This window comes from Carcharodon carcharias, chromosome 16 (assembly GCF_017639515.1).
Source record: "Carcharodon carcharias isolate sCarCar2 chromosome 16, sCarCar2.pri, whole genome shotgun sequence".
Taxonomy (NCBI): domain Eukaryota; kingdom Metazoa; phylum Chordata; class Chondrichthyes; order Lamniformes; family Lamnidae; genus Carcharodon; species Carcharodon carcharias.
Window position 1 is genome coordinate 73981561 of NC_054482.1, and position 15259 is coordinate 73996819.

At 39.1% G+C, this 15259-nt stretch overlaps 1 protein-coding gene across 4 annotated transcripts in view; it reads right to left on the reverse strand.

Annotated features, from left to right (window-relative positions):
* Positions 1–15259, reverse strand: part of eps15 (epidermal growth factor receptor pathway substrate 15) — a 176852-nt gene that overhangs the window by 118817 nt on the left and 42776 nt on the right. For 3 of the 4 annotated variants that reach the window (XM_041208185.1, XM_041208183.1, XM_041208184.1), the window contains exons 4-10: positions 13862–13909; positions 13610–13705; positions 12976–13041; positions 12410–12535; positions 10735–10794; positions 5740–5940; positions 3901–4055 (exon numbers count right to left, since the gene is read on the reverse strand). In XM_041208185.1, coding sequence (XP_041064119.1) covers positions 3901–4055; positions 5740–5940; positions 10735–10794; positions 12410–12535; positions 12976–13041; positions 13610–13705; positions 13862–13909 — 752 coding nt within the window. The remainder of the gene's footprint in view (positions 1–3900; positions 4056–5739; positions 5941–10734; positions 10795–12409; positions 12536–12975; positions 13042–13609; positions 13706–13861; positions 13910–15259) is intronic. The other variant, XM_041208187.1, reaches the window with a different exon arrangement.

Genomic DNA, 15259 nt, shown 5'->3' on the forward strand with positions numbered 1-15259 from the left:
GCAGCCACAGAATTAATTTGGCTGGTTCAGTTAAGTTTCTGATCAATGGTAATCCCCAGGATGATGATTGTAGGGGATTCAGTGATGGAAATTTCATTGAACGTCAAGGGGTGGAGTTAGATTCTCTCGTTAGAGATGCTCATTGCCTGGCACTCAAGTGGCAAGTGCATTCGCGCCACATATCAGCCCTAGCCTCAATGCTGTTCATGTCTTGCTGCAAATGGACACAAACTATTTCAGATTTTAAGCAATCATGAATGGCACTGAACATTGTGTCAATCATTAGCAAACGTCCCCATTTCTGATGTTATGATAGCAGGAACATTATGGTTCAAGCAGCTGAAGATGAAAAACTCCAGCATGGAGAAATTTAGATGGGTGTTATGATATGGCAGATGGTAATTGCCAGGCTGACCAAACCCCAAAGGGAAATTTAGCCAAACTATCATAACAATTTGCAATTTGTATTTTTATTCCGAGAGGGTATGTGTACTGAAGTCAGAAGTAGATTCCACGACCTCTTTTGGAGATTTTAAATATTAAATTAAAACATTTATTAAAGAAAATAAAACTTAAACATGCAATATTACAGTTACACAGTTAAATTTAGTCTTATAACATTTCTCAAAAGATTTGTACTTAGCTAGACTCACAAAATAACACCCTTTTCCAGGCAACAGTCCTCCATAGGACAACTGTTGCTATAAGGGAGGTATTTCACTAGCTTCTCTCTCCCTCTCACTTGACAATCAAAATCCAAGGCTTGTAACAAAATCTTGCTTTCTGGATCAACCAGACACTTCTCTGGGGTGGCTAAAAGCTGCTTCCTTCACAGGACTCTGCTCACACAGCATGCTCTTCAAAATCACATGGCCACACACCTCATATTGTTTTTAATCTTTCCTTAAATACATTTTTTTCCTTTTCATCTTTAAACCCAGTGTTCTTAACTGTCTTCTGAAAGTTACCTTTCCCAGAATCTAAAATCTTTCACATTGTCTTTATGGCCACTACTTTCAGGAAAAATAAACTTAATAACTTTGCTTTATTTATTTATGATCTTTGCCAGTTGTAAAACTTCCTTTTCTCTCTGAAATTCAATAGCTAAAAATTCATTCCTCATTTATCTCCTAATGCGAATTCCTATTCATGCTGTATCTACTGGTATCCCATCTTAGCTCACCCATCTCCACTTCAAAAGTGCTTGCTTTACACCTAACCATTTGATGACTTAAAACTTGCAGTCTGACAGTCTTCAGTCTAATTAAATTAATCACACGCACAGCCCCCACAAGTCTGCTTCACAGTATCCCACAGTAATACTGGAAAAAATTATATTTTGTTTACATGGGGAACTTTAGTGGAAGTTTGGCCCAATGGGCTTCTGGAAGGGAGGGATGCGACAGAGGCAAAGAGGCAACTGATTGGAAAGTCATGACCTTAGTGACATAGAAGTCCAGGAGCTCCTCACTCTTATTGCTGGAGTAAAGGTTGAAGAGACAGGGGAGAGGGATTTAAGAAACCTACAATACAATACTAACTGCAGATAAAAATTTACCCATAAGTTGTGAAGCACTTTGGGACATCTTGTAGACACAAAAGGGACAATATAGATAGAAGTTCTTTCTATTCTTGCTACAATTCTAAAGGATTGCATCAAGCTAAAACTATCATCCATTAAAATCCCAGGTAAGTCTGTTAACATCATCTACAAAAGTAGATGCTGTAATTCCTACAGAAATGCCTGGAACAAACAATTCTGAGAACAGTGCTTCTGATGTCACATACCACTTCTTTGTTAAAGGCATCAAAGATTTGGCAGCCACAGGAAACGATGTTGCACTCTTTTTCCTGCTGAATGAGACACAGCTCAGCCTAGCCTAGCCCCAACTCTAGATTCGGGCTCAATGACAGTACTGCACCTCAGCAGCTGAACATCAACCTGGGAGAAATTGCAGGTCAGAGGTCCATAAAGTCATCAAGAACCTGAAGAACCACAAGTTGATCAACAAGAAACCAGCAGTGCTATTGAGATTTGCAAGGATACTGTCACAACAAAGCTCAAAGAACTGTTCAACAAGATCTGGACAGCGGAGGATGTCCCAGATGACTGGAGATGAGGAGTAATTGCCAAACTGCCAAGGGGAAAATCAGCAACTGCAACAACTGGAGGGGCATAACACTACTGTCAGTACCTGGCAAGGTCTTCAGCATGGTGCTTCTCTACAGATTGAAAGCTGAAGCTGACAGTGCCCTTTGCAAAGAACAGGCAGGCTTCCGAGGTGGCAGATCATGCTGCCAGCTGATCTTTACACTCAGGGACATCATAGATCAGAGCCTAGAGTATCAGAAGCCAATTGTTATCAACTCCATTGATTTCAAGAAGGCTTTCGATAGCATCCATTGGCAGTCACTCTGGTACACTGCACAACAGTATGGCATCCTGGAGCAGTATATTAACATCTTCAAAGCCTTGCACCACAACTCCAGCTGCTGCTTCAAGACCAGCACGGGCATCACAGACTCCTTCAACATCATCACAGGAGTACAGCAAGGCTGCATACTGTCCCTATTCTTTTCCCTCTTGGTTATTGATTTCATCATGAGAAAGATGGGTGTGGGTATAGACTTGGGTATCATTTGGCAAACCGGATGACAAACCTGGATTTCACAAACGGCATTGCCTTGCTGGTCGAAGTATTGTGTGTGCTCCAAGACAAGACAGCAGTCTTGAGTAGCAGCACCAAGGTTGGTCTATGCATCAGCTGCAAGAAGACCAGGACAGTGACGGCTGGACGGCAACAAGGCCTTCCTATCACCATCAGGCAACAGAACATGGAAGATGTCAACCACTTTCCCTACCCAGGAAGCAACATATCCAGGGGAGTCGATGTAGAGATCGATGTCCACTTAAGAATCGGCAAAGCAGCATTGATCTTCCAGCAGTTCCACAAGGTCAGGGCATCCAACACCAACAACATGGCCATGAAGCTGCGACTCAACGTCTATATTAGTGCCAACAGCAATCTATGCCAGTGAGGCATGCAGGAGAACAGCAAAGGTGTCACTTAAGCTGGACATCTTTTACCAGCATTGCCTACATAAGATTTTGGGCATCACATGGAGACAGCATCACCAAGAAGAAGGCCTACAGAGAGCTGTTCAGAAGCACCTGCGGAACATCATGTTGAAGAGATGACGGTGACTGGCAAATCAAATACTTCGACTTCTGGGCTAACACCCTGTCAGAGTGGCAGTAGAATGGACACCACCAGGCGGAAAAAGAAGGTGGCCGGCCAAAGAAGACCTAGCAAAGGAGGACATTTAAGGAGGACCTTCAAAAGCAGGATACCGCCTGGGCTGGGGTGAAAGGGATTGTGATGGATTGGGGCCACTGGTTGAGTCTTGCTGCCCATTGTCCTACACTGGACCAGAGTAACCAAGTCCAAGAAAGAGTCATTACATCTCCCATTTATCTTCACATAGGTCTTGAAGGTGTTTTCATTGTTTGCGTGTGATCCAGATAAAGTGCGCTGGCAAACTATTCTACTATATGGGACTTCACAGCTGAGCCAGATTCTGTCTTCACCTAATACTCATGACAATGAATTCATTTATGAAACACATTGATACAAAGAGTACAATAGAGTTGGTAACCTGGAAAGCTGAGATCATATAAGTTGAATATATCTTGAGAAACGTACAACTTTGCCGAATAGTAATCAGGAACAGATGATTTTTTTTACCCTCCTTAAGCTTAATGATGATCAGGCTAATTGCAGCTTTAAAAAAAATTAAAAACTTCTTAAAAATAAACTGAAACTGTAACAAGTCAAAGGGACATTTAGAACTAGTTCTAAGTAGATGAAAGAGATACCACGATTATCACTAAACACATACCAGATATGAGCCAGTGTCGCTGGAGGTAGACCCGTGGTGAGAAAGAAGTCTTTGACCTCTACCCCAGAGACAAATCCATCCTGGTCTTTGTCAGTTTTGATGAAGATTTCATCATATGTTGTTTTGTCAGTTGGTGTGACAACCCATTTTACAGCCTGGAAAAAACAGAAAACACTGCTAAAACTAAAAAAGTTCAGAAATCACATGATACACTTTATATTAAAGTAAAATATTGCGGATTCTGGAATCTTAATGCCAGAAATACTCAGCAGTTCTGGCAGCATCTATGGAGAGAAGAACTGTGTCAATGATGGCCTTTTGCCAGAAAAGGGAAAAACAGATGTGTCACAGGTATTAAGCAAGTGCAGAGGGAGAGAAAGAGGTGATGCAGAAGAACAAAGGGAAGGTCTATGATGGGGTGGAAAGCAGGGGAGATTAAATGGCAAAGGGATGGTGATGTAAGGCAAAAAGGGGTGACAATGGGGCAAGTAAAAATTCAAAAGACGGTTTTATTGGATGTGTAAACATATTGATTTTACTTTGAATTATGAAAATTCAGTGAGTATGATGCTAAAGATGATATTTGAGTGAAGATTATCACAATGAAAATAATCACACCTCCAGGCTCAGATGATATATCACTTGACATAGTGCACCATGCCTGAAAATGGATCACCAGCAACATATAGGTTGTGATTGTGTTTTGTACAAAAAGAAAGCGGGTTACATTGGGGAGAAATCCAAATCAAGTGAAACTATCCCTGGAATCAACAACATACGCAGTTAGAAACCCTTGCATTTCACAATTTGAGACAAAAATGAGAGTTTAAGACAAAAAAAAGCACATTGTTCTTTACCTACATTGATTGCACGGTAAACAAGATAACACTAACACCAAGTTTTACGGCATTACACTTACTTGCCCTCAGCGTTTCTTAGTATAAAATTTTGCATGAGTGAACAGTGAGTAAACAAGATCAGGCTCAGCTACAATAACTGCCAAATTTGAACAGCTGACACAATACTGAGGGCCACTCAGGAAGAATGAATACTTGTGGAGAGCACCCAAAGATTACAGAGACCTGTGGGACCACACTCCAGCATAAATTTGTGACTTGAGCAGAAAAAGCTTTGTGCTAAAATCAATTCTTCTTAAATGCCACAGATTAAGATCACACATACCTGTTAATTGTATAAATTGAAATTAAGGACATACAGGTGGAAAGCAGTGATTGAATGGTTACTTGAGCACATATAAAGAGACATTTAATGGCACAAGAGTGGAGTAACGGGGTATATCCCTATAATGTTTCACTCTGTGAATAATCTATCCCAAGTAAAGACTGGCTTTGAATTCTGCCTTCACCAACTGGCTATCAGGAATATAACAATACCCAGAGTCTTACAAATGTTGTTGAAGTTCAGCCTGCTTTCTCGTTTGGTATTCTGCTCCAACTTTCCTAAGTTATGGGTTTTTTGGCAAACTGTGGGAGATAAGGATAGTAAATCAGGTGGCAAAAGTCATCCAAATCAATGTAAGGTCTAATGCAAGTTAGGTTAACAAACCACCAGATGTTTGTAATTGGATCAAAACAGAAATGATACTGTCTCTAATTTTGAAGTAATATCAGTCATTGAACACCAAAGTCAGAATAAATTTGCCAACTGGAACATCTCTATATCAGTTCAAGCAAAGGGCGAACATACAAGCATGTCAAACCTGGTTTGGGGGAGATGTGTCAGAGTCTCTTGTGAACTGCACAATCAACAGTGTATTTTGTTAAAATCAACAAAGGAAAAATGGTGTTGAAAAGAAAACACCATTATTACATGTACTACCTGGACCACTGGTGTTTTAGAAGGTAGAATTCCCACAGGGGGCAAGGGCTGTCGGCTTTCCTTGGAAGTAGGTGGAGATGGAATGAGTGGCACTGAAGATGGAACACTAGCTTTTTTCCTCTTTGAAGGTGGTACTAAGGCAGGCGACAATGAAAATGGTACAGGTTCCTTCTCAAGAGCACGGTAAACCAAGTACATGGCCTTTATTAGAGAAAAATTATAGTGAGTCATTATATTAAAACAATTATATTACAGTTCACAAAAATACTAAATGAAGCACAGACTAATAAAGAAACCTAGCTATGGATGTAATCAGGACAATAGCCATACTTATACAATGATGTCTAACTAGTACATCAGGGGCAGGAATGGCAGAAAATAAGTTGTAATGGTACCCATGAACTATGTCCTTAGTAAACTCCTGAGAAATGCTTGCACTTTCATCAGATGCCTCAATATAAAATATTAATTAGAACCCATACATTTTGCAGATTACAACAGGGTTTTTAGATAATCATGGACCACATTTATTTCAGTGAAGGAAGTGTAATTGTGACCATTGAGTTACGTGATGTCTGTAATGTGAATCTTGCCTGCTTTCACACATCTACACAAGGGAATATATATATGTGGAAATTAAATAGTCAACAAAATTCAGGGAACAATCAATTGTATTCCTAATAGCAAATTTTGGATTTCAATGTGTTCCCAACAGAAATTGCATGAAGGTTTGAGTCTCTTTTGCCCTTTCTTAAACACATCAATATGACAAGACTGGGCACAGCTGTGTTATCCTATAAACTTGAATATTTTATGAATGGCTTGGATAAACTTGGTTGCATCCAATAAAGGAAATATATTTGGCTTTTTTCTCTACCACATGTCTCGATACACCTGAAATATATTCTTTTAATATCTGTATATGGGTACACAGAGACAACTGAATAAGTGACAGCTATACTAAATAGCCTGATGGAAAACTACATAGACAGCATGAAATATCATCAAACTGGGGGGAAACTAGCCCAGATTACAGCATTAGAATCATCCCATATAACCATTTTTTTATAATGAATGAACATATTTTCTGGAGTTTTTAGGAGCTGATTAGGCTGCATTCTATTTTGAGGCAGTTTTCACAATCGCCATCACTGGTGGACAGCAAAGCGGTGAGCTGCACATATTCAATGCGGAAGGTATCTACGATATTGGATACAAGATTCATGGTGTAGTCAGGCAGTGTAAATACAAAAAATATAGTACTTAGTAATAAAACATTATTTTGATGCTCCAGCCCACTATCAGTGCTGATTTTGAGCAGATCATTAAATGTGCAAGGTTATTCTGAAGATGGTAGAGTTAATTCTGAGCACCCAGTGGGGAAATGGAACACTTCCACACTGGGAGTACAGAAATCTCAAAAACAGCCCTGGTGTTTTTCCCTTTGATTATCATCAGTCTCTACAGGGAAGCACCAAGCTACCAGGCAACACAGCTTGGATGCAGAATTCATCATGTGGTGAACCACAAATACCTTCAGCCTGCAATTCAATTCTATTTTTAGTTGTAGTATCGGCAGTCACAACCTCCATGACAAAGCAGGATGTACCAATGCAGAAATTATCTTTAGATGTTATGCCCAAATTGTTTACTGTCCATTAGGTACACGTCACAATGGCGGTAAGCCACTTTCCCTGTACAGTAAAATTGTCAAGCTCAACAGTCATAATTTGAGAGATGTCAGCCTTGGCTCAGCGGCTGCCATGTTTTCAACAACAGTGGCTACATTTCACAAGTACTTCACTGGTTGTAAAGCGCTTTGGGACATCCTGAGCAACGTTCCCTATGATTTTCTTTGAGTACGTGGATGATTTCTTCAAGTGCATGGCCCCTTTAAATTCTTTTGCACCACCATGCATGGACGGTAATTTAAAGGGGTTGATTTTTGCAACCTGGTGGGGATTTTAAAGTTTCTGTATGCCCTGTGTAGCCATTGTAGTTTAGAGTGAACATTGGTCCTGAGGTTGTGGGAAGTGCTCTATAAATAAAAGTCTTTTGTTTTCAATCAAATACACTCAGGTACAAAGTTTGGAATTGACTTAATGATGACATCATTTTGGTTTTGATAGCATAGCAGTTATCTTACCAGACCAATGATCATGAGACATGAATGCTACTCTCATCTAGGCAGCTGGGGAATTTAAATTCAGTTAATTAATTAAATAAATCTGGAATACTAAGCTTACATCAGTACTGGTAACCAGGAAACTACATGTTGTTGTGAAAACCTCCCCTGTTTGCTGGTGCCCTTTAGGGAAAGAAATTTGCCATCAGAACCTGGTCAAGCCTATACATGACTTCACAGCTATAGTGATGTGGCTGACACTTAACTGCCCTCTGAAGTGGCCTAGTGATCGACTCAGTTGTATCAAAACTGCTACAAGAAATTTTAAGAATAAATACACCAGATGGACCACTTGTATTGACCTAGCCACCAAATTTAAAGACAAAAAAGTATGCACAGTCCAGTCAATGCTGCAAAGTCCTCCCCACTAACATCCAGGGGCTTAAGGCAAAATTAGGAGAGCTGTCCCACAGATGGGTTTTTCTTTTTTATGGAATGTAGGCACCTTTGGCCAGGCCAGCATTTATTACCCAGCCCTAATTACCCTTGAGAAGGTAATGGTGGGCTGCCTTCTTGAACCGCTGAAGTATATGTGATGTAAGTACACCCGCAGTGCAGTTAGGGAGGGAGTTCCAGGATTTTGACCCAGCAACGGTGAAGGAACGGCAATATATTTCCAAGTCAGGATGGTGAGTGGCTTGGAGGGGATCTTCCAGGTGGTGGTGTTCCCATGTGTCTGCTGCCCTTGTCCTTTTAGATGGTAATAGTCATAGGTTTGGAATATGATGTCTAAGGAACCTTGGTGAGTTGCTGCAGTGCATCTTGTAGACGGTACACACTGCTGCCACTGTTCATTGATGGTGGAGGGAGTGAATGTTTGTGCATGGGATGCCAATCAGGCGGGCTGCTTTGTCCTGAATGGTATCAAGCTCCTTCAGTGTTATTGGAGCTGCACTCATGCAGGCAGTGGAGAATATTCCATCACACCCCTGACTTGTGCCTTGTAGATGGTGGACAGGCTTTGGGGAATCAGGAAGTGAGTTACTCGTCACAGGATCCCTAGCCTCTGACCTGCTGTTGTAGCCACAGTATTTATATTGCTAGTCCAGTTCAGATTCTGGTCAATGGTAACCTTCCAGGATGTTGACAGGGGGGATTCAGTTATGGTAATGCCAATGAATGTCAATGGGTGATGGTTAGATTCTCTCTTGTTGGAGATGGTCATTGATTGGCACTCTTGTGGCACAAATGTTACATGCAATGACCATCTCCAACAAGAGAGAACCTAACCATCACTCTTTGACATTCAATGGATCTACCATCACTGAATCCCTCACTATCAACATCCTGGAGGTTACCATTGACCAGAAACTGAACTGGACTAGCCATGCAAAACCTGTGGCCGCAAGCGCAGGGGATCCTGTGGCAAATAACTCAACTCCTGACTCCCCAAAGCCTGTCCACCATCTACAAGGCACAATTCAGGGGTGTGATGGAATATTCTCCACCTGAATGGATGAGTGCAGCTCCAACAACACTCATGGAGCTTGATAAAAGTGAATATCATCAGCAAACATATAGAAGTTGACCATCATTGGCAGGCATGGGGTTTTCAAGTGGTAGAATGAGGATAAGGAAGAGGAGAAACAAGGATACAGCATTAGGAGATTGACTGCTTAGAGATGGAAAGAAAATACTGTTCAACAACAAACAGCCTTGGCCACTGCAGTTAATATATTCTCTTTTTTTGTACAATGTTCTTTGCAGCTTTCAAAGCAAGCAACAGTTTCTGAAATCCTGCAAGTGCTATATTTCAATTCAACTTGCTGACATTAAGTCTCGCAAGCATTTACAATTGATATATAATCTGGCACTGAGTTTATTAACTTCTGCACCACATAAAAATGCTGTGAATTGTACTGCAGAAAATAAGATATATCTTACAGTTCATTCATTTCTAATTTAAAAATAAATATTCCTTGATTTTCACTTCCACAAGAACAGAGATACAATCCATAAAACTCAATCACAGGAATACACTTCAAATTCTGTTAGCTTCTGCTAACAGGCAAAAGTGCATGCATATATTTGGCACTGTCTAGCTATTCAGGGAATGCAATTTTAATCTTTAGCATCAAGAGCTGATAAAATAATTCATGACTAAACATCAGTGGATAAATATTCAAGTCAAATCTATGAAATTTTATTTGAAAAACATATTCCCTCCCTCCCTACAATCAGATTCCAAAGCTTGGGTTTACTTTTACTGCCAAAAATCGGCCCAGAGATACATGTGCATCGTTTAAAATATAAAAGAACCAAACCGTAAATTCCAGCCATAAAACACAAATGCTGGAATAAACTTCAAGGAAATAGTAAATCTTAGGATCAGGAGGCACTATAAACTGGCAGTTGTTCTCCCTGTTCTCCTAACTTTCCACATGTCAGAAAGCAGATAACTGAATCATACAAACCCAAATTCAATTCCACTTTGCGCTGCTTTAGCTACTCTCAGCTGAGATGGGGTTTAGGGTGGTGGTACTACTACCACTTGGCCATACTACTCAAGGTCTGCAGAGTTGCTATTCCCTTCATTATTCAAAGATCATTGTCGATGTGGAGACAGGATTGGACTTAATGCTCCTAGCAGCGAAATATCCTTGGCCACATTGCATATGAGGAGTGACCCAAGAATGTTGGGTACTTGAGTGAGATATCAGAGGCTATTTTTAAACTCAATACAGCCTTGTTGCACATTCTATATTGTAAATATAATATATATATATATTATATATATATATATGTAAATAAAATCATCAGACAGCCTGTTGCACCAAAACAGATATCTGTACAATTAATTTACAACTTACAACAGCAAATTCATCTCGGTCTAATAATCCATCACGATCGGTATCACTGAGGTCCCAGACCTAAAAACAATTTAAAAAGGAAGGTAAGGTTTTAACCAGCTCAGTACTGAACATTCTTTCTAACTCAAATTATCCAGGGCCAGAATTTGTTCTCAGTTGCGAACAAATGGTGTGAGCTGTTTATTACACCGCTCATTGACTTTCTATGGAATTTTATACTCAAACTTACAGTGATTAGAAAGCTATTCCAGCACATTGCCTTCGACAAAAGTCTGGAACCTGTGGAACAGGACCATCAAATCAAAGGACTGTTTCTGAGCAACACAGAATCTGAACCAGGAAGTAACAGTTAGAATAGTTAACCTAATGTCAAATCAGTTACAAAAAGCAAAATAAAGAGAGAGAAAGAAAGATGGGATTAAGTGAGAGAGATAAATGAGACAAAGAAAAATTAAAATTACCTTTTTTTTTGAAATCTCCAACAATAATTAAAACCTGAAGAAATGAGACTCCACACTTATAAAATTTTCAGTGCCAGAGAGGTTATTTGGTAGCAATTAAGGCTTATCATGTCATTAGAAATTTAGAATGTATAAGTTCTGACTTTCTTGTGACGGGTTTCATAGATACTGTAATACAAGAAATACATGAGTGTAAATACCAGGAAAAGAGTGATAGGTTGGGTCTCCTTTCTCTCACGATAAGAAGGCTGAGGGGTGACCTAATAGTAATCTTGAAAGTTATGAAAGGTTTTGATCAGAGTGGACACAAAGACAATGTTTCTCCTTGTGGGGAAGAGGCAAATAATAGAAGACAGTCACCAAAAAATCCAATCTGGAGTTCAGTATGCTTAAATGTAAACGTATTTAAGGCATGGTTGCAGGTGCATGCAAGAAATCTTGTTGTGACCTTGACACCATCTAGGACAATGCAACCCACTTGACTGGCACCCTATCCACCACGTTAAACACTCACTCCCTTCACCACCAATGCATGGTGCAACAGTGTGTACCATATACAAGATGCACTGAAGCAACTCATCAAGCCTCCCTCAACAGCGCCTAGAAGGACAAGGACAGCAGACAACATCACTACCTGCAAGTTCCCATCCAAGCCAGACAGTATCAAGACTTGAAATTATATCACCATTCCTTCGCTGTCACTGGATCAAAATCCCGGAACTCCCTCCCTAACAGTATTGCGGGTGCACCCACACCACTTGGATTGCAAAGGTTCAAGAAGACAGCCACCAGCACCTTCTCAGGGCAATTAGAATGCTGGCCTAACCAGCAATGCCCATATCCCATGAAAGATTTTTTTAAAAGTATGAGCATGTTCTCTCATACATTAAAAATATTTCATACATAAAGATTTAAGAATTCTGGAATTGACACAGCAGGTTTAAAATTTGGCTTCACACTCTGCTGGAGTTATACTGCAGCTGATGTGAACTAAAACCAGTATCAGATGCTTTCTAGAGAGGAACCTCACATAGCTAGGCTTTAGACTAGTCAGAATTTGATATCCAAGTTATACTGCCAATTTTGCACTGATGCCTATCCAAGATCACTTCACAACAGCATGATAGTGGCAATATCACGGCTGCCATAATTCAAATATGCAAGTTTTTTTGGTGTGATTATTTCCTAATGTGCAAGCATTATATTGTTCTTACCCTTCCCAGGACATCCACAGGTAGCTTAGAATTGAGAAGCACAGGTTTCACTTTATCACCAGACAGGAAACCATTCACAGGATTAAGGCTGTCAAAAATTATATCATACTTTGCCTTTTCTTCCAACTGCAATTCATAAATTAATATATATAAGTTAATAACTATAAACCAAGAACTCTTTTTTTACAAATGTCAATTTACATTCATATTTTAACTAAAACTATTTACAATGTTATAACTGAAGGCATTTAAAGGAAAACAACTTAATTCACAAGTTTGATATTTCACACACAAAAACTCTAAGGATTGGAAATGTTCACAATTTTAGTAACTATTCTATAAATTTCTAGGTATTAAGAATGGAATATTGGAAAGATTTCCAGAAAGAAAATTAAAAACCTAATCATCAAAACCTCTACTCGATGCATGTAGCATTTTATTTTTAAAAATTATTCTTAAAAGATAATTTGTCAAGCACATCCCACTTTCAGTCACAGGTCTTTTATTGGATAGTCAAAAATCTCAAAAGAGGCCTATGTTAAAACTCAACATTTAAAACGCAGTACCTTCACAGCCCAGGGAACATCAATAGGTGCTGAGCCACTAGCCGGTAATGGACTATTTCTATCATTCTAAAAATAAAAATGACAAGGTTCATAATTAAGATTTGCAGTGATCTTGGTAGAACAAAAGTCAAGTGAACAATATCCTAATTTTATTCTGCAAAAATAAATCAATCTCATGACTCTCTTGCTTTAGCTCCTTAATGTACAATTAGTTTGGAAGTTTGGAGAGGGACCAAAAATCATGATCATTTGGAACAAAGACTTTTTTGATGTAGGAGGCAATGGAGGAGAAAGGGGGAAGGAAGAGATTCAGGAGGGAAGGACAGGACGAGGGAGAGAAGACCATGATGGGGAAAAGGTGGGTAGGGCAAAGGGATGGAGACGTGAGGTAAAGGACGCGAGAGAAAGAATGGCTGAGAGAGAAAGAGAGACAAGAAAAAGCAAATTTTCATTCCATCAGTCTGGGCTGAGTTTAAGAACAGTACTCAGACACTAAAAGATACTTACTGCATTAGTTCCCCTTTGAATTAAATGAAAACATGTAAATTCCAGGCTGAATTCCTGAACGGGAGCCAAAAGGTCAAAACTCTGCTGCCATTTCAGATTACAAAGAATAATAAATGAATTTACTTACAAATTTTGGTGCTGGGGCAGCAAGGTGCAAACTGTTCAGAGAAACCTCAAGTCCATTTTGTGCACAGCCTACAAGCCTTAAGGCAACAAAAAATTCCTAAAGAAAATAAAATGAACAATTAAATAAATTGACTCATCATATGATCAAAACAGTCAAGTTGCAGTAGTTCTAAGGATACATGCTATTGTACAATACTAAGTAAATCCAGCAGCAGTTAAAATTTTTCTGAATTTAAAATCTAAACAAAAATACCTGTTTGTTTAAAAACCCCTTTCCATCCGCATCAGCTAAATCCCATATCTGAAAAATACGCAATTGGTAGATTAAATACATTGCACATTTTCCTTGGATCTTTTAAATGTTACTACAGTCTATTGATTGGTATTCACAATTACTATAACAGTATTCTGCAACCTGCGACCTTTGGAAAACTACAGTAAAGTTCAGAAAAATAAGGCAAAATTCAGTCAACAAATTTTACCAATACATTTTATCAAAAGTGTCCTAAAAACTAAACATACTTTAGGCCATGCTATTCTTTTTGCCTTTGACTTTGGGATCTTTATTAGTCATTCATATAAAGCTAAATCAGAATAAAATAGCAAAAGGTAGGACACCCTCAAGTTGGTTCAGACATGATACAGCAGAGGATTATAAAAAGACAATTATGATATACTTGCAGTCTAAGGAAGTATAATAAGGCCGCTATTGATTCCATACAACACTTATACAGTCCACTTAAGAGCAAGGCGAATCCACATTTGCATTATTTTGATAGCAAAGCATCAAATGTAAATTGGATAGATGATAGACAAAAGAGGGGTATGGAAGCAGAACTTCTGATAGTCCACACTTGGCGATAGAAACAAAAAGTAACAAGAGCAGACAGAAAGAAATAAATGGAAAAAAAGGCAAGTGAAGATGACAGATATAAAAGAGGAAAAATTGATGAAAAAGTAGCCATGTTAACAAACATGTTATGTTATGCCTCCTACCAAGACGAAATACCTTATACTTTGACATATTGAATTTTATTTACCATTTTATCTGCTCACTCAGCAAGTCTGTTTATATCATACCATATAACTGCTGTAGTCCTCCATGTTATTCACGCTGCCCAATTTGGTATCATCTGGAAATTTCAATGCCCTACCTCCAATTTTGAGTCCAAATGACTTACATACACAGTGAACAGAAATGATCCCAGCACAGATCATCGTAGACACTACTTCATACTCTCAGACTGCCAGTCAAATCTTACTCTCTGTTATCTGTTTTACAGCCAATTTTCAATCAATTCTGCTCCCCAGCCCCTGACTCCTCATGTTCTGATAAATCAAAGGCCTTGTGAAAGTCTAGGTGTATCACATCCACTGCATTGTTCTAGTCTGTTGTTATTTCATGAAATTATTCAGTAAGCATAGTTAAACATGATCTTCCTTTTAGAAATTTATGCTAACTTTTCTTTCCCTATATTCTCTGTTGCTAGGTGTTTTGCCGTCTTATTTTAGCAATGATTCTAGCATCTTTCCCACCACTGATGCCTGGTTTTTAGATCCCTGGAGTGATTTATCTCCATTTTTGAAAATAGGAATTGCATTTGGTCTCGAAACATAAACTCTGTTTTTCTCTCCACGGATGCTGTCAGAC